The sequence below is a fragment of the Gymnoscopelus microlampas genome, assembly GCF_963454915.1.
Source record: "Gymnoscopelus microlampas genome assembly, chromosome: 14".
NCBI classification, from domain to species: Eukaryota; Metazoa; Chordata; class Actinopteri; order Myctophiformes; family Myctophidae; genus Gymnoscopelus; species Gymnoscopelus microlampas.
The window spans coordinates 2,588,251-2,609,018 of NC_139951.1; the positions used below are offsets into that span (position 1 = coordinate 2,588,251).

At 41.6% G+C, this 20,768-nt stretch overlaps 1 protein-coding gene across 3 annotated transcripts in view; it reads left to right on the forward strand.

The window, feature by feature from the left end:
* Positions 1 to 20,768, forward strand: part of ccdc186 (coiled-coil domain-containing protein 186) — a 96,234-nt gene that overhangs the window by 47,044 nt on the left and 28,422 nt on the right. For 2 of the 3 annotated variants that reach the window (XR_014602297.1, XM_084078907.1), the window contains exons 13-16: positions 250 to 505; positions 3,839 to 4,028; positions 8,951 to 9,073; positions 13,518 to 13,767. Coding sequence is in view for 2 of the 3 variants with exons in the window: in XM_084078907.1 (XP_083935033.1) it covers positions 250 to 505; positions 3,839 to 4,028; positions 8,951 to 9,073; positions 13,518 to 13,767 (819 nt within the window). In the remaining variant the exon portion in view is untranslated. The remainder of the gene's footprint in view (positions 1 to 249; positions 506 to 3,838; positions 4,029 to 8,950; positions 9,074 to 13,517; positions 13,768 to 20,768) is intronic. The other variant, XM_084078908.1, reaches the window with a different exon arrangement.

Consider the following 20,768-nt stretch of genomic DNA (forward strand, 5'->3'; position numbering starts at 1 on the left):
GCCCAATTAATTCCCAATATGGCTGCTGTGCATAGAGCCTATTATGTTGTGTTTCTCCATCAAATAGAACTGCACCTAATCTAAGATTCCATCAAAGCCAATCATTTTTACACAACCCTCTCACACTCAATTTTGAATCGGGAATCGATTTTGAATCAAAATTTGTTTTGACTTTAAATCGGAAAAAAATTCGCCTGCACTAAAACGGCCTGTGTTTTCTGTGTTCTTTTCTCGTGCCCCCCTTGTCAGTGACGAGCAGGAGATGGCGTGCCTGCGCGACGAGGTGTCCTCGCTGGCCGCCCAGCTGCTGGACCTGCAGGGAGACGTGAGCGGCAGCAGAGAGCGCGAGGCCGAGCTGCTGGGCTTCACCGAGAAGCTGAGCACCAAGAACGCCCAGCTGCAGAACGAGAGCAACGGCCTGCAGGCCGGCCTGGACCGGCTGACCGCCGGCAACGCCGAGCTGCAGGCCAGGCTGGGGGAGAGCAACGCACTGCTGGCTGACCGGGTGAGAGGACACGGCGTTACTTATGATGATAATAATCAGTGTTCATTTCGACTGCAAATTTGTATTTAGTAGTCTTTTGAATAACATTCCATTTAGTTTTAGTCTTATTTTAGTCATCTGAAAAGTTTTAACTTTTACTCTAGACAAATTTGAATTTTTGAGGAATGACCAGCGGTCTCTCCGGTAGGAGACTCGAAGGAGACTCTTTGAGTCTCCTACAGGAGAGACCGCCGGTCATCACATTATTGGCCCAGGAATGCGACAAAAACAAAAAAATCTCCATGAATTCAAGGCTTCATGAGGTGTGTAATATTTAATATTTAGGTGAACTACTCCTTTAAGTTGACTAAATCTACATTTGATTTAGTCGACTAAATGTATTTTTGGCCTTGATGGCGTCGTAATCCCTGATTTGTAGACCAGCTGCCGAAAATAGCCGATCTACAAGCTCACAGCGCGTCTGTATTGACAACATTGTCATTTAGCCCATTAAGACCTGGAACGCATCTGTGTCACTTTAAATTTCTTTGGCTATTCAAAAATAGCAGATATACAAGCTCATAGCTCGGCACCGAGTGCCCAAAGTGACGTGCTGTGCGCTTGAAGATCTGCAATTTTTGAATAGCCACATCTAAAATGACACAGATAATTCCCGGTTTTAATGGGTTAAACATCTAAAATGACACAGATAATTCCCGGTTTTAATGGGTTAATGTATTTTGCTGCAGACCCCCCCCCATCTAAAAAGAGTTTGTGCCAGGAACCCCCATATAAAAAATAAATAAAAACATTGACATTTTTTTTTGTCGATTTGAACAGAAATCTCTGATGAGAGTCTCTGGCACACAATATTTTTTCTTCAGATGGTGGTCGACGGCCAAATCCATATCAGTTTGGGGGGTCCTTGACATGAAAATGTTTGAGAATCACGGCACGTTTTGCCGGAGCTCTACGGGCTTGACCTTGTACCGTGCAAAGCTGCACAGTGGGATGTTTTTGATGGTCACACACAAGGCCTGAAAATAATACGCCACCGGTGATGTAGAGCTATTTTGAGAAGCACCACCGCTTGCAGTTGTAAATCATATCATATTTACTATATCGGTGCTGTCGGTCAGAAACCTCCAAAACAAAATGTTCCCGCTTTTGCTTTTTTGTTTTCATAAATCAGTGCTATTGAACACCCTTTACATCTGTGTTGTGGTTAAAAAAATAAAAATAACAAAATATATTGAAACAATGAAAAGTATTAAAAAGTGCTTCTGACAAAACCAGCTAACTCCATTGGATCCTCAAACGTTCTGCTAAACCAGCTAACTCCACCAAAGGAGGGTGGAGTTAGCTGGTTTTGCTGACTCCAGGCACCACCCCCTTTTGACCTCCAACCTCATTGTGAGCTTGGAGGTCCATTCAGCTGTTCTTATCAAAGATGAACAAAACCTCCTAACCTCCTGACATATTTACTATATGACTATACGCGTCTGTCAACCAGAAAGCTACTTTGAAAGCATGCCATGAGTTTTATGATACCTTAAACGGAATACTTGTTTTTGTCACATTCCTGAGCCAATAATCCAATATTTGAGTAATTTAAGTTAATGGGAGACATCTAAACAAGAGCAAAACCATATTTAAAACATTCAATCCGGGAACGCATCCTTGTCATCTTGAGATTTCTTTGGCTATTAAAAAATAGCAGATATAGGCCTACCAGCTTATGAGCTTGTAGATCTGCTATTTTTTTTACAAATACATTTTCTAAATCCTAACAGTATGTTGCCATATCAGTGGTGCTCCAACTTGTCCACACAAAATGATATGTATTTGGCCGCGGACCCCCCCCCCCCCATATCTCATCCCAATATTTTGTTCCAGGGACAACGACTTTGAGCTTGTAGATCGGTTATTTTCGGCCAAGAGTTTTTTTGTGGGAAAAAAGAGCAGACCAAGTACAGAGCCAACGGTCAAGTTTTTCTTAGTATTGAGGGTTTGCGTGGTTAAATGTCTGAAAATAGACATTAACTCATTCAATGCCATGCTCATTTTTGGAATTTTGGCTCTGAGTGCCACAATTCAAATTTCATTGTAAAAAAAAAAGTGCTTAGTTAGCGAGATACAGCCTTTTTAAGTTATAGGTTAAACAAGGAGTGGATGGAGCATCAAATCTTCAAATCATCATATCTTGGGTTCTGAACATGTTTTTCCAAAAAAAAAAAAAAAAAAACTTTTATTTATTTATTATTTTTATTTTTTTGAATTTTTTTTTATGACGGATTTGACGGATTGTGGCGCTCTGGGCGTCAGGCCACGTGACGGATTTGACGGATTGTGGCACTCAATGAGTTAACATGAATCGGGGCGGCAGTGGCTCAGGGGTAGAGTGGCCGGGTAGTGTGAGCTGGAAAACCGCAAGGTTCTCAGTTCGATCCCGGGCTGGGGCGCTCCCCTAGAGTTAGCGTCGAAGTGTCCTTGAGCAAGACTCTGAACCCCTAATTGCTCCCGATGAGCAGGTTGGTGCCTTGCATGGTTTCCTCCGCCATCGGTGTATGAATGTGTGTGTGAATGGGTTAATGGCACAATCAATGTAAAGCGCTTCGGATAGAAGCGCTATATAAATGCACCATTTACCATTTATGAATCCAACAAATTAATAGATAAAATAGATGAATTGACACAACATTGATGATACTGCTGTCAAACAAGTCTATCTGCAACACAATTTTATAGAATAATTAGTAGAGGAGGGGGGGGGTTCATCTGTCTCTCAGCCAAAACGTCGAAGACCACTGCTTTAGAGCAGTCGTTCCCAAACCTTTTAGCTCAAGGCCCAAAAGACAAATTAGACGTTAGCCCGGGACCCAAACTAGTGAAAATAGCAGATCACGTCACTTCACGCCGCGTTGTGATCTTGTAGATCTGATATTTTCACTACTACTTAAACTTTTTATAAAAGTATTTATGGAGATGATTAATATTTTCAAACTTTTTTATCTTTTGAAATAACGGCGCTATATTAACTCATTCACTGCCAGAATTATTTCTGGCCGCGTTTGCCCACTGCCAAGATTTTTCATTGAAAAAAAAAAGTACTCAGGAGCCGAGATACAGCATTTTTAAGTTTTAAGTTAACAAGGAAGTGGATGGGAGTCTAGATCTTATAAAAAATGTAAAAAAATGAAAAAATATTTTTTTATTTTTTTATTTTTTTAAAAGTCGTTTTAGTCGTTCTAGGCAGGCATGGCTTATGGACAGAAGTCGTTTTAGTCGTTCTAGGCAGGGAATGAGTTAATGCAGTCCGTTTACCATCATTCTTATTGTGTGTCCACGATGCAGTCGGAGAAGCTGACGCGCGAGGAGGCGCGGCGGCAGCAGGAGGTGCAGGGCCTGCAGGAGGAGCGGGAGGCTCTGCAGAGGGAGGTGGAGCTGCTGAAGACCCGCGTGGAGGAGCTGAGAGACGAGCTGGTCACCCAGAAGAGGAAGCAGGCTGCCAACATCAAAGACCTGACCAAGCAGCTAACACAAGGTTAGTGAACATTAACACCAACATTAACCTTTTACGACCGGGAAAGCCTACACATGGTTATACCTTTTAAAAATAGGAAAGCATAAGTGTCATTTTAGATGTTGCTATGTATATAGCAACAGGATTGTCTATAAAAACAATTAAGAATACAAATAGAAGATTTTCTGAAAACTTAGGTTAGGATTTAGAAGGCGTTTTTCAGGTCGGGTCTAAATGGGTTGAAAGTCCTGACCAAGCAGTTAAACACAAGGCAATATGAATTAGCCCGGCATGGAATCTCTGTGTATAGAACATGCATTTCCAAGGGGCGGATTTAAAAAAATGCCTCTGGTGATAAACCCGCCCCATATTTACATACTGGGCCCTGATTGGTGCCCCACAACTTCGGGGGCAGGGAAATCCAATCAGAACCGAGCAGGACCAGACCAAATCTGCCAAGGGCTTTTTCTTATTTTTTTTTGCACTGGAAGATTTGTCTGGTTTCCAGGCTAAATACTGTATGAATATGTTTGCTATCGGGCAGTAACCACAGTGTCACAATATACAAGTGTATGTCTCTCCATGAATGACTTGCCGTCAGGTTGTGTTTGCAGTCGCTCAGAAAGAGAGGTTTATACCTCCTTAGCCAACCTTTCTTCAAAACTGTCCATGGGGTATGCTGCTTACAGACTGCAGACATAAATAATATAAATCATGTGCATTGCGTGCCAGACACACATAAGGTTTGCCATTTTGTTCTTATTGACCTGCCGAAGCAGAACAAAGTTCCTGTTTTGGTGGAGTATACTGCTGTCTTTTTTTCTGTAATTTTTTTTTAGAGAGTAGCCAATTATTTTGACCGCTTTTTCTTCCCAATTTAGTCATTATGCCAATTAATACCTCCCCACACACGGCTCTCCTGCCAGTGAGGAGCCTCCACCGTGAGGACACAGTGCCTCCGTCCCACTCTTCCCCATAGAGTTAGAATATATCTAGAGCCACCTGAGCGCCCCTATAGAGCATAGCATTGGTGGCCATTTTGTTTACCGGCTCTGGTTTCACCGCGTCCTTACATAGTCTAAATAATAATAATAATAATAACTTGGATTTATATAGCGCCTTTCAGAAACCCAAGGACGCTTTACAGTACACACAATAAACAAATGAATTGCCAAAAGCTTGAGTAAATAAGTGTCTCTTCAGTGCGGACATAAAGGAGTCCAGTGTTGGCAACTGGCGAATCTCCATTGGGAGAGAGTTCCAGAGGTCAGGGGCTGCCAGTTGTGCATGATACGCTTGGCACTGGTAGGTCAGGGGCTGCCAGTACCAGTTGTGCATGATACGCTTGTGCAAGGACGCACTGTGATTGGCCATTAGCCACTTTGAGTGACAGTTGGGGCAAACGCTCTCACCAAAACATTATTTACTATTCTGTCCCTATCGGTACATAACTCGGACGGCGCTTAGTCGCGCCTCCGTCATGGTCCAAACCTATACTTTATCGGCGAAAAAAAGTAGTCTGCGGTTGTTTGAAAAAGTATTGTCCCAATCGGGACTCGAACCCATGGCTCCTGGTGATAGTGGATTTAGAGTCTAATGACTAGCGAGGTGCGGCACCGAGGCCAGTGCAGAGATTGGGTATTCGCGTTGTAGGCAGAGGCACTTCCGCGTTGGCCACAGAAGGGGGCGTGCTTATAGCACAACTGGTTTAGACTTAATTGTAATGTTGCGGTTTCACCGATAGAAAGCCCATTCATTCAGACCATAGAGATTTCCGAAAATATTTATATAAATTCTTGTACAGGCTCCTGGAGAATCATGACCATAAAACATTTGATTCTGTATCAACAATATTTGAAAACCGCAACAAAAAAAAAACGACCTATTCTGAACTCTCTACCTTTACCTGTACCTTTTGTTTCATCCTCACTGCGGTGCCAATATGACAACTGAATTTCCCCCAGCGGGGTCAATACAGGTGACTGTCAACATTAATTAGAAATAATAATTCTAGTCTGGAAAACTGACTTTGAATTTAAAAGGACAACAGAACAAAAAGTACTTCTGCAGTGATGTTCGTTCGGTGCCTGCATCCAACTTTGAGTTGACTTTCAGGTGAGCGTTTGGTCCAAAATGAAACTCATGAATAAATGAAATAGTCATTTGGCGTTTTGCTGAGTTTCCCAGGCGTCCATGCATATAAAGATCTCTGATCCAGAACCCTTGTATCTCCATGTTTCAACTTTTTTATGCCCCCTCCCCCCTCCCGAAATAAATGCCCTACTTCGTCATACAATAGTCTCACGAAAAAGTAGCAAATAGTGCCAATCAACGAGCTCAATTGATTGTACATTGGCTGGAGTATTAACCCATTAAGACCTGAGGTGATAATTTAAAAAAATCTAAATCCTAAATAGCAGATCTACAAGCTCATAGCCCGGCACTCGGTGCCGCGCTATGAGCTTGTAGATCTGCTATTTTTGAATAGCCAATGAAATCTAAAGTGACACAGCTGCGTTCCAGGTCTTAAAGGGTTAACAAGAGCTTGTGAATAAGTAATAACTCATGCATTCAAGTTCTCAGTCACGACTGAATTCATTTGTCATTTGGATCCCACAGAGGCCAGCATGTCTGGAAAATAGCCGATCTACAAGCTTGAGCATTTGAAGTGGTCAAACTAGCAAGTTATGTTTAAAACCATTTCCCATAAAACCCTAACGGTCTCGGATATGTCATAAAAGCAAGCAAAGGTTAAAGGAGCACCCCAAAAAAATGACTTATTTTCTATCAATTACACACCCCATGAAGCATCGAATTCATGGTGTTTTATTTTTTTTGTTATCGTATTCCTAAACCAATAATTTGATAACCGGTGGTTTCTCCGGTAGGAGACACAAAGAGTCTCCTTTGTGTCTCCTACTGGCAACCCACAGTTTGACATGCATTAGGCTACGGACCCACATGTAATGGCGTATCTCTGGGACCCCAATTTATATTGTAAAATCAATGTTAATTTAAAGGAGGAGTTCACCCAAAAAATGACTTATTTTCTATCAATTGCACACCCTATGAAGCCTTGAATCCATGGATTCTTTTTTGTTTTTGTGGCATTCCTAAGCTAATAATTTGATTCCCGTCTCCTACCAGCTAATGTATCCGGTAGGAGACACAAAGTAGATTATTTGTGTCTCCTACCGGAAATACACCCGGTCATCAAATTATTGTCTTAGGAATGCGACAAAAACAAAAATAAATCCATGAAATCAAGGCTTCATGGGGTGTGTAATTGATAGAAAATACGTCATTTTTTGGGTGAACTCCTCCTTTAACTCTGAGAGTGTACAATTGGAACCAAATGGACCCACACTCTCAGAGTTACGGACCCACAAGGGTTCATTTGGTTCCTAACTATCCATCATTTAGCTGGGGACCTCCTGGAACTCCCTCAAGGACCCCTGGTACTTTGTGAACCAATGGCATAGTAGGACTTGCCCATACGCTTTTTATTTCCAGTCGTGACATTTTATTTATAGCTTTAATCCATGTAATAAACATTTGATCCCCAAAAAAAAGTTTTTACCCTCTCCAGAAAAGTAACAGTTTTTGTACATAGAAGTTTTTTAGCCGACAGTGGCGATTTATAAAAACCTGCATTAAACCCCGGTCACGGGTGGGGACTATAAATTGTCCGGCGGGCTCTCCTCACACAATGTGGCGGCCGTGTCCCATTTCAGTGGAATTCAGGACATGTGACCCAAATGGCTTGAGGGTCATGGTCGGACCGAGGGGATGAAGAGACGAGTTAATGAAAAACTGAGGGAAAGAGAAAAGGGAGAACGGTATCCAGGCAGTGAAGAAAAAAAAGCAAAGGAGGAGGAGTAGGTTCTTAACCCATTAAGACCTGAGGAACGATTCCACAAAATTTCTTCTAAATCGGCGATTCTCATACCTTTTTCGTGCCAAGGGACCCCCACATTGATATATATTTATATGGCCACGGACACCCCCCCCCCCCCCCCCCACCCCCATCTGAAAAAGGTTTTGTGCCAGGGACCCCCAGGAAGAGAAGATTTGTGTTTAGAATAATTAAAAACTATTCAACGTTTTTCAAACACTTTCAAGATTAAAAAGAATCTAAAAAAAAACAAAAATAGCAGAGCTTATATATCTGCTATTTTTTAGAACCACTGTTCTAAGCCACTGTTCTAAATCCTAAGAGTTTTCTGTAAAACTTATGATGCTATAATTATATATACTGTAGCTAAAATCCAATGTGAGGTGTGGTGGTTTTATAATGGCATAGGGTTATATATCACGTTTCACGAGACATAGTACTTGTAGGTAATAGAAATTAATTGGCTGAAGTCTTAAGTTTAAATTCAAGTCTGGAAGTGAGATTCCCCATTCTTGTGAATGAGGCAGCCTCCCCAATGTATGAATGAATGAACAATTGTAAAGCGCTGTGAGCACTTGGAAAAGCGATATGCGCTATGCAATTCATTATTATTATTTGAGGGCGGAGCCAAAGAGTACACCTTCCGTGTGTCACTGACCCCAACAATCAATTCTCCAGTTCTAAGCAACACAGAAGGAGGGGACTGTTTTATTTTGTTCTTATTTCCACAAAACAGCTCTAAGGTATATACAGTAAATGACGTAGTTCAATGTTGAAAATGAGTGGTGTTCCCCTTAACCCATTAAGACCGGGAAAGCATCGGTGTCATTTTAGATTTCAAAATTAGCAGATCTGAGCTTGTAGATCTGCTAATTTTGAAAAAAAAAAATCGTGCACATGCGTGCAAATATTTGAATATATATATATTTTTTTACTCAAATCTTTGCTTCTGGGGGTCCCTGGAACAACATATTTTGAGATGGGGGGGGGGGTGAATTAAACGACATCTGCTAAATTGTAATCGTAACTTGTGTTTTCCACTCCTCAGCTCGTAAGAAACTGGAGCAGACGGAGAACGGAGGCTGCGACCGCGAGGTCAGCAGCATGGGCAGCAGATCCAGCTCCTCGGGTAACTCCACACTACCTCCACCTCACCACAACCGCTACGACTGTAAGCAGTGTTCATTGACCAAAAATGTTCGTCGACCACCTTTTTTTCACTGACGAAAACGAAATAAAAACGAAAAAATCAAAAATTTCAACAAATAAAAACTAGACTAAAATGTTAGGGAGGAACTATTGGAGAAGAGTTCCAGTTGAACTACGGTAAATGTTATGTTAGGTTGCGCTCGGGTGCTGCGCTCTGAAAATAGCCGATCTACAAGCTCACAACGCGTCGCAGCGCGACGCGTTGTGAGCTTGTAGATCGGCTATTTTCAGCATGCAACCAAGTGTAAAATCAGTCATTACAACGCCATCAAGGCACCACCAAAATACATTTTTGTCAACAAAATCAACTGTAAAATCTTATATTTAGTCGACTAAAACTAGACCAAAACTAAAACTTTTAAGATGACTAAAATATGACTAAAACTAAATGACGTTTTATTCAAAAGACTATGACTAAACGAAATCAAAATGTGATGTCAAAATTAACACTGATTGTAAGACGTCGTTCCGACAGGCAGGCAAAGCCCAATTGTTTCTCAATTCTGATCTTTCGGACACCGGAGAATAGCCGAATGTACAAGCTCACAACGCCGTCGCGTTATGACACGTTGTGAGCTTGTAGATCAGCTCTTTGCGGGCGAGCAACATCGTCGTACAACAAAAGTATAAAGTGTCCAGGGCTGAGAGACGACTTTAGAGTAGTAATACGATTTCAATCGCATTTCAAACTGCCTAGGATCCAAAAAAAATCCATTTCCATATGATTTGTATCGTGTTCAGACTTGATAAATCCAGTGTGGTTCCAATCTGGATAGGCAAAAACATGTTTTTTATGTGAAGGACCCCCAGTTTGATGTATTGTATTAGACCCAAGACCCTTTTCATAATTTTATCATCTCTTGGACATCTACACTGTTAATTTGTCTGTGTTTATTTAACTCTGAGAGTGTACAAATGTAATTTACGGGTCCATTTGGCTCCTTTTGTACACTCTCTGAGTTACAGACCTGTAAGGGTCCATGTGTTCCATTTGTACACTCAGAGTTGCTGGCCCGTAAAGGGTCCTCTTGGACCCCTGGTGGTCTCCGGACCCGCCATTGGGAATTGTATTATTTTATTATAATACTAAAGGTTTACTGTACATTCCCTGCCTCATTCTGAATCCAAATTTAACCCATTTAGACGTGAGGCCGATTCTAAAAAGACCTTCTAAATCCTAACCTACGTTTTCTGAAAAAAACTCTCAAAATGTTTTCATAAAATAAATACATCACGTTGCTATATATCGTCTGTCGGATGGAAACCTCATTATGTCCAAAACTGTTACTTTTCAGGATTCAAATAAAAAAAAAATAGTCGATCTACAAGCTCTACAAACTTTCGAGCTTGTGGATCTGCAACTTTTGATGCTTCTGTGTGACGCTGTAATTATGATCAAGTAGGGTGCTAATTTACGAAACAAACACACAAAAAGTTAGAATATGGAGATACAGTATGAGGTTTCTGCCCGACGGCAGCGATATATAGTAACAACTAAAATGACACAGATGCTTTCGCAGATTTAAAGGTATGGCGATGTTTAGGCTCTCCAGGTCTAAATGGGTTAACCCATTAACACATTGAGTGCCAAAAACGGTCCGGACCGTTTTTCATAATCCTAACATGGTGTGCCAAAAACGGTTATGGCCGTTTTTGGCCAAAAATATGAAAAAAAAAAGATTTTTTTTTTTTTTTTTTTTTTCCAATTTTTTTTTTTTTTTTTTCTTCACAGCACCAGGAGATATCATTTTACGAAGATTTAGACTCCAATCCACCTCCTGGTTGAGTTATGACTTCAAAAGCCTGTATCTCGGCTCCTGTGTACTTTTTGTTTTTACGATGTATTTTCGACTATTTTCAACTGGCTGCAACTATGGAACGGATTACCTAATGTTTTTAATCTTTTTCCCCGGATTGTACGAGACCTCTATGTGTGTAATGAGGGGATCACCGTGAGGACGGTGATCACTGAAAATGTTTTGTGACTACTTGAAAAAGGTCCAAAAATGGTTAAAATTCCAGGCACTGGAGGTACCCTGTTTTGAAAAACCCCTGGCACTCAATGTGTTAAGACCTGAGGCCATTCTTAAAAATGTTTTCTAAATCCTAACAGTTTTTAGTTTTCACGATTTTTCAAAAATAGCAGATCTACAAGCTCATAGCGCGGCACTCGGTGCCGCGCTATGAGCTTGTATATCTGCTATTTTTGAATAGCCAAAGAAATCTAAAGTGACACAGATGCGTTCCAGGTATTAACGGGTTAAAGGGCAAGAGCACTTTAGTAGAGGTTTGGGTTGTGTAATTACTTTGCCATGATGTAACTCCAAAGGTGAACAAGAAATCAAAAATAGAAATTGATACTTCAAAAATATGCTCCTCATTGACTTAAATTGTACGGTAAAACAGCTCTCAAAGTCACTCTTTTAGCACATAAATGAACACAAAGTTATTCCGACAACATAGAACATCACAGAATCCTAAATGTTGCGTTCCAGGTCTTAATGGGTTAAGAAGAAAACTCGGACTGGATCCGCGGATCTGGATCTTCAAATAGTATAGATAGATAGAATTACCAATTTCTAATCAATGGAGCAATTATTTTAGATTTTTTTGTCCACCTTTGGAGTTACATCATGGGTAACTACACAACCCAAACCTCTACCAAAGTGGTCTTGCCCTTTTAACAAGCACATCTAAAGACACAGTGGGATGGGGGGGGGGGGGGGTAATTTCCGCACGGCAAAATTGTTAATCATCATCGGCTGATTACCGCCTTGGTCTAAACAGGACGCGAGCTGTTTGGAACGTTGTGTTTACGTTGTTTCTGATTGACTTTGATTCCGTTTGCCGCAATCGAAGGGAAATTGTTCCTTATCACCGTTTTCCCTCGTTTACTTTAGTCGACTCCTTCAGTTGGGTACGGGATACATTTTATGAAAACAACCTTTAAATTGATCTAAAAATGAATCAAAATTGGTTTAATCAAAATGCCTAACCTCCCCACACGCGCGCGCACACACACACACACACACACACACACACACACACACACACACACACACACACACACAGTATAAAAGGTGGTTTGTTGCTCAGGCGACTCATAAATTGCTTTCTCTAAATTGTTGAAATTGAAAACATAATACGTAATTATTTTTATGGCAGGGTCACATTATATGTGACTCTTTTTAATGACTAAAGCCTTATTTTATACTTTGGTTATTCGAATATAGCCAGTCTACAAGCTCACAGCTTCTAAATCAGCTATTTCTGCATTGTGAGAAAATGTTTCAATATGTTGCAACGCGACGTGTTGTAAGCTTGTAGATCTGCTGTTTTCTGGAAAAGCTTCCCCCCGAATAAGGATGCTGGTGTTTAAGTGGTTAAATAAAGGGTCACACAACACCCTAGCCTGATTTTGTAGTTTGTTTTCAACTTCAGGTTTAAAAACTACATTAGACTAAAAACATGGCAGACTAGTAAGCAACACCAGCTGCACCAAACAAATGAATAATGAGTATGTTAGATTTTCATAGGTGTGTCCGTAGCCAAGGGCGTGGCCAATGTGCAAGCCTGATAAACAGCGCAACTCTCCATATAAGGAGAGTTGCGTCGCCTCCATTCAGTCTTCTGCAGAGCCTTCTTTTCTATTGGCGAATAGTGACAAAGTCCTAAACCGGAAGTTTACGTAATGCACTGGAGTCTATGAGCATTTGTCACTATTTTGAGTTTACATGAACCACGTGACCGGCGCTGTTTTCTGTCCCTGAGGTGACGCAACTCTCCAATACAAGGCTCTGGATAGACAGTATTGACACACCTAAAATCTAACACACCCTGTTATTAATTTGATTAGCTGCAGCTGTGTTGCTTACATCACTGTGTACTATAAGGTCAGTGTGATGCAGCCTGACATGTTTTTAGCCTGCTGTAGTTTTTGACCTGTACCTTTGAAAAATCATGGAATATTCTGTGTGACCGCCGTCCTCACGGAGATCGGCTCATTACACGTAGGGGGGGGTCCGGTAGAATCGGGGGAAATGTGGCTTGTTTTTTTGAAAAACCCTTCGAAAACAAGAAAAATCCGAGAAAATGTTACTTTTGTGAATCCTTTAACTTGAAAGGAGGTGTTTTTTTTTATTGTGATCACGTGATTTCTGGCTGTACTCTTCTTCGGTGGTGGTTGAGTCATTCACAGCCCCCCCACCCCCACCCCCACCCCCACCACCACCACCACAAAAAAAACGAAATTACGTCCTTGGCAGCTTGGGCGTTTGGACGTAAACCACTTCCATTACGTCCTTGGCAGGGACTGAGTTAAGAAGAGCTTTGTGACTGAGACCCGTCTTTCTAAACTCACCTCCTCTGTGTGTGTGTGTGTGTGTGTGTGTGTGTGTGCCCCCCAGGCTCTCTAAACACACGTCACGGTGGAGGGGACAGGGGGACGGCAGACGAGCGGTCCCCCGAGGGCCAGTCTTCGTCCTCGTCGGGCCCCTCGGGGGCGGCGGTGGTGGACAGCTTCCCCGAGGTGGACAAGGCGGTGCTGGTGGAGCGGGTGGTGCGGCTGCAGAAGGCTCTGGCGCGCAAGCAGGAGAAGATGGAGTTCATGGAGGACCACATCAAGCAGCTGGTGGAGGAGATTCGCAAGAAGACCAAGTGAGTGGAAAAACCCCCTCCGCCAGGAGAGCCATAATGTTGAGTTCGCCCTATATCCGCCACAAAGCTACAGGCTACCATTCATTTTCAATGGAAGCCAGCCGCATGATGACATGAAGATACAAAGTGACACCTGACACTTGTCGGTTTTTCTTTTTAACCCATTGAGACCTGAAGCCGATTCTACATGTCTCCTAAATCCCAACAGTTTTCTGAAAAACGTATGTTTCTATATCAGTGGTGCTCAATCTTTTCATGTCAAGGACCCCCAAAATTATATGAATTTGGCCGCGGACCCCCATCAAAATATTTTTTTCCAGGGACCCCCAGAAGCAAAGATTTGAGTTAAAAATGTTCGCTTTAAAAATATATATATTCAAAGATTTGCACACATTTTCACAATTTTTCAAAAATAGCAGATCTACAAGCTCGTAGCGCGGCACTCGGTGCCGCGCTATGAGCTTGTATATCTGCTATTTTTGAATAGCCAAAGTGTAAAATAATGCTTTTTAGCTCAAATAAAATGACACAGTTCCAGGTCTCAATGGGTTAACAATCTGTTTTGGGGCTTTTATGCCTTTTAATGATAGGACAGTAGACTGACAGGACATGGGGAGAGAGATGGGGAGTGTGACGTGCAGCAAAGGTCGTCGGGAACGGGACTCGAACCCGCGACACGCTGTTAAGGCTGGCATTGCAGCCTTATAGTCCATGAGCCAGACAAGATTTCATTATCGAAAGAGTGGGCAAAACCATACCTATATTAAATTGTTTGTAGGGTCAATATAAGTAAATAAATATATGATCAGGGGTGCACATAACTTTTTAGGTCTGGTACCTAAAAGCACCTGGACATGTGACTTGGTGCGCATGGCGCCCGTCCCGTTTTGTCAACGGGGGGGGGGGGTTCAGCCCGGACAGTTTTGTCAACGGGGGGGGGGGGGGGGGGGCGAGAAAAAAAGGACGCTCTGCTTCTAAATTCCGCCGATTTTCGCCGATTTTTTTTCTCACGCTGTTAGATAAAGCCCTGGTGGGTGCCCTGTGCTGCTGCGCTGATTTTATCCGCCAGATTGGGACGTTCACGGCATATTTGGCAACATTACGGTGCGTTCATCATCGGTGACGAGTGCCTCTAACAGCCGCTGCTGGCTGCGTGCATGCAGCGAGGCAATGCGAGGCGATGCGAGGCGACGCGAGTCATATCTCTACCCCTGTGCCTAATGGCTGTACATGGGGCCGACGGGTGCTTGTGATTGTGATAGTGATTGTGATTGTGTGAGTGTGGCTTCAGGAAGTAAATTCCTAGCCTCGATCTCCAGGCTTTTATTTTTTAGTTTTGCTAAAAAATAAAAGCTTGGAAATTCCTGTCCCAGCTGTTGGTGCGCAAAAGCGCCTCGCGTCGCCTGATGTGGTGCGCATTTTTTATTTTGGGTGCGCATGCGCACCTGCGCACCAGTTATGTGCACCCCTGTATATGATAACCTTTACACAGGAGCAGCTTTTTCATATTTATCACACATTTTGTTATTTTCCCCATACAATTAAAAAAATAAAATTAAAAAAAGAGTTATCATAATGACACTTCCCCAGTTGATTACTTACATGAAGACAATGATTTATCGTATTACAAGTTTTCAAATTGTATATTTAAATAGGCAAATTATGCATTAGGAAAATATGCCCGAATTTGCATAACTTTCCAGAATCAACATTGGAACATTGGACAAAGCCAGAGTCAACATTCTTATTTCATTTTGTTAAGATGCTGGAGTCGAAGGTTTTTAACGAGGGAATATTCAATATCTGGCTCAATTTTGGGGCTCTGGCTCATGGACTAAATGCCTAATTTGCATATTTAAATATACAATTTCAGAAAACTTGTAATACGATAAATCATTGTCTTCATGTAAGTAATCAACTGGGGAAGTTTCATTATGATAACTATTTTTTTAATTGTGTCATTTTTCACCTGTCAAAATCACCCACAAAATAGTTGTGTGTAGCTTCAACTTTTATGCTGCTAAAAAAGATACAAAACAGCAAAGTGTTGTTCAACCATTTCCACTCTCCTTTCTCCCTCCAAACAATGTCTGCTTGTAAGGGGGGGGGAGTAATTAGTTCCGTCAGCCAGTTCCCTGGTCTTTTTAACCCCAGGCTTTATATTTCTCTTGCTCGTCAGACGCACGCTCCATGACGTCAACTAGCGCGTTGATCGACTCTGCGACAGATACGCTGCTTCGCTTTGCAGTTTTGTAACTTTTGTCGCTGCCTGTGTGAACGCAAGTATTATGGATAACAAGGAAGGAATGGAGGGGGGGAGAGATGAAGGGCTTTTTGGTGGCGCGTTCTTAATCGGGTTGTTTATTTCAGTGGTTCTCAAAGGTGGTATTTGGGAACCAAATGGACACTTACAGTTCTTTAACTTGAGAGTGTACAAATGGAACCAAATGGACCCTTATGGGTCCGTAACTCTGAGAGTGTACAAATGGAACCAAATGAACCCTTATGGGTCTGTAACTGTGAGAGTGTACAAATGGAACCAAATGGACCCTTACAGTTCTGTAACTCTGAGAGTGTACACATGGAACCAGATGGACCCTTATGGGTCTGTAACTCTGAGAGTGTACACATGGAACCAAATGGACCCGTAAGGGTCCATTTGGTTCCATGTGTACACTCTCAGAGTGACGGGGGTCCGTGGCCTAATGCAGACATAACTGGGGGTCCTTGAAACAAAACAAAAAAAGAAAAGTCAGAGAACGTATTTAACTGAAGCAGGCCGCACTGCGTTTGAACATTTCAAGGACATTGTGTTTTGTTGTTAACAGCAGCTATTCCTATATTATGCAAATACAGCAGTTTGAAACGGTCCGAATAATGCAGAAATATATATAGCATGGAAATTGACAGCTTTCTGCAGGAAAGAAAACAAACAAGGAAGGCTGATGATGCATGAGGGACTGCAGCAGACGACATGCAAAGCTCAGCAGACCTACTGCAGGAATGCTAAACCATGCAAATTAGATAGATTGATAGATAGATAGATAGATAGATGGCTTTATTTTTTTTTTTTGTTTCATTTTTTATGAAAATGTCAACTTCCTGCTGATTTTACTATTTGAAGATCCCAGTCCGGGTTTTCTTCTTAATAAAAATAGCAAAATCAACAGGAAGTTAACATTTTTATTTCAATCAACTTGGTTTGTGTTCGTTTATGTGCTAAAAGAGTGAATTTGAGAGCTGTTTTACCGTACAGTGTACGGTATGTACTGTAAGTGAATGAGGAGCATATTTTGAATCATCAATTTCTAATCAATGAGTGACAGCCCTACACACACACACACACACACACACACACACACACACACACACACACACACACACAAACAGAAGTAAATCCAACCATGACTCATTCTTTGGCGTATGCTACAGTAGGTGTCTGCATGCCTGTCACCACCTAGCACTCATCACCAAGCCACGCCTTTTTAATTTCTGTCACCTTTTTTTTTTTTCACTAAACACGATTGCAATGGAACCGGGGTCCAAATACGGACCCCTGCCAGGTTATTTAGAGGTAAGTCCCCTTCATGTTGGCTTTGTGCACATGAAAATCCTTACAGTCATTTTAACCACTTTAACCCTGGTGTCCGTATTTTTCGCCATTGTAGGCGAACTTTCTCAAGAATCATACCGTATAACATTTCAAATTGAACAAAAGTTATTTTTGATATAATCTTTTACTTGTATGTTTTTCAAAATAACCCTTACACATACATTTTTCAAATTGTTATTTTCTTTTTTGACAACACATATTTGCGAGTGTCTGCCCCCGACACGCACACAAAATGCCACGGGCATCAGAAAGGTACCATAAACGTATTTATGTATTTTAAAGTTAATAACGAAACTTTCAAATGACTTTGAGCGATATTCGAGTGTTTTTACTAACCTTTGAAAAATCATAGAATATTTATCTCCAGTATGATCGATCCCCCGATCGCTTTAACCCTTTAAGACCTGGAACGCATTCGTGTCACTTTAGATTTCTTTGGCTATTCAAAAATAGCAGATATACAAGCTCATAGCGCGGCACCGAGTGCCGCACTATGAGCTTGTAGATCTGCTATTTTTGAAAAATCGTGAAAACATTTTTTTTTTTTCTTTTCTAAAACTGTTAGGATTTAGAAAACATTTTTAAGAATCGCCTCAGGTCTTAATGGGTTAAAAGACGTATCCGAGCGAGCCGTATCGAGCATCCGTTCCATAGTCGTGGGCAGTTGAATGTAGGCTGTTTTCACCAAAACGCAACAGAAACAGAGGAAAAGGCATTCTTCCAGATCGAATTACAAAGAAAGAGAACGGGCTGTTTGTTTTGCGATCACGGGAATATTCATGATAAGTAGGGTATGCTTTGAGGGCTTCTACTGAGAGAAGAACCCGCCCTCGTTGCCGTTGCAGCCAATGGCATCCGTTTCAGGTTGCTTTTCGGGGACCGGAAGTTCCAAGATGGTGGATTTGAATTCACCGAAAAAAAGTGGCTTCAAAATGCGTATGTAGAAACCAATGGGTGACGTCACTGTTCCTTTCGTCCATATTTGTTTATAGTCTATGACCAGATCGGCTGTTTTGTCCGCGCGACACCGCCATACGACGAAGTATATCAGGCTTAAGTGGTTAAATGACTGCTAAGGGTTTTGCTATGTGTGGATGTAATCTGTATGTGGCTTCTTATTCTTCTTGTAGTGCTATAGCTTTGTGACATAGATTTAGTTAGTCATGTCTTAGTTTGTTAAAGTCTTTTTTTTTTGTTGCACTAAAGCTCTTGGTCTTGGATGTGAGCTGTGGGTTGAATTCCTCGTACAGTAAAACTCCAGATAATGACAAGCATCATCATTAAAGGAGTAGTTCACTCAAAAAAGTATCAATTTCTATCAATTGCTCACCCCGTGAAGCCTTGAATTCACGGAGATTTCTTTATTTTTGACGCATTCCTGGGCCAATAATTTGATGAACGGGTGTATTTCCGGGAGGAGACTCAAAGAGACTCTTTTGAGTCTCCTTCCGGAATACATTAGCATCTTTCCGCCGGTATTGACTTAGGAATGCGACAAAAACTAAAACATCTCCATGAATTCAAGGCTTCATGGGGTGTGTCATTGATAGAAAATAAGTAATTTTTTGGGTGAACTACTCCTTTAATATTATCAGTATTATTGTTATTATTTTCATCATCATCAATGCATGGCATGATCCCTGTCCTTGCACCTGACTTGAACCAATTTGAAGCTTTTCTTTTCACTTTGATATATATTTATAGATATATAAATATATATTTACAGTACATATATTTCCTGACATAAACAATGACCTGACACAGCTAGTGCTGATCTGAATGTTCATAACTTGTAGATGTGTTAGTTTGTTGGGAGAAAACGAGTGCCGCGCTATGAGCTTGTAGATATGCTATTTATTTTGTTCTTCATATCTTTGAATATACATATTTTTAAAGCAAACTCAGATCTTTGCTTCTGGGGGTCCCTGGAACAAAAAAATTGAGATGGGGGTCCACGGCCAAATACATGTAATGTTGGGGTCCTTGACATGAAAAGGTTTGAGAACCACTGACATAGAAACATAGGTTTTTCAGAAAACCGTTAAGACGTGGAAGACATTTGTAGAATCATCCACAGGCCTTAATGGGTTAAGTATTAATGATCAAAGTGAAAATGGTCTATAACAGGGGTCTTCAACAGGGGGTCCGGGACCCCTAGGGGGTCCTCAGAGTTACTACAGGGGGTCTGCCAAATCGTTGTGTGATATGATTTTTTTTTTTACATTAACCACTTCAACCCTAGCATCCCTTTTCTGAGGAGAACTTTAGCCAAAAATAGCAGATCTACAAGCTTTTAGATCGGCTGTTTTTGGCAAAGAGGTGTTTGGTGGAGAGGGAAAAAAGAGCAGACCAAGTAAACAAAAAAACTGAAACTCAATTTTATACAATATAGAGGGGGGTCCCTGCGTTATCTCTCTCTCAGCTAGGGGGTCCTTGAGCTGAAAACGTTGGAAGACCCCTGGTCTATAAAATGTTGTTTCTGTGTTGTCCACAGACATTTTTTGGCATTTGGTGCCTTTAACCCATTAAGACCTGGATCTGTGTCATTTTTAGATTTGAGCTAAAAAGCATTATTTTACACTTTGGGCTATTCAAAAATAGCAGATATACAAGCTCATAGCGCGGCACCGAGTGCCGCGCTACGAGCTTGTAGATCTGCTATTTTTGAAAAATTGTGAAAATGTGTGCAAATCTTTGAATATATATATATTTTTAAAGCGAACATTTTTAACTCAAATCTTTGCTTCTGGGGGTCCCTGGAACAAAATATTTTGATGGGGTCCACGGCCAAATACATATCATTTTGGGGGTCCTCGACATGAAAAAGATTGAGCACCACTGATATAGAAACATACGTTTTTCAGAATGCTGTTGAGATTTAGGAGACATGTAGAATCGGCTTCAGGTCTCAATGGGTTAATTAGCGGAGACGGGAGTTGGATTTGAACTCGGGACCATATGGCCGGGCGCATTAACCGCCTGAGCCGCCAGGCAACCCCGTTGCTACAGTCCTCATCCATTAGAGAAGCATCTCGATTACTTTATGGTTGATAATTGCGACACGATTTTACAATTTAGGCATTTAGCAGACGCTCTCATCCAGAGCGACTTGCATTGTGTAAGATCAGAGTAAATGGCATGAACCCCCCGGTCACCAAACGACAAGGGAAATGGTCACGTAATAGAGAGCAAAAAGAAAAGAAGGGCTGCAATATTCTGTAGCTAGGATACCAGGTACAATTCTAACCGAGCATCGGCCCGAAACCAAGGTCATTCCACGGTTTGGGAGCCAGGAAGGCGAAGAGTGTATGTCAGGTGTCTTCAACGTTTTTCAGGCCAAGGACCCCTTAGCTGAGAGAGAGATGAAGCGGGGACCCCCACTACAATT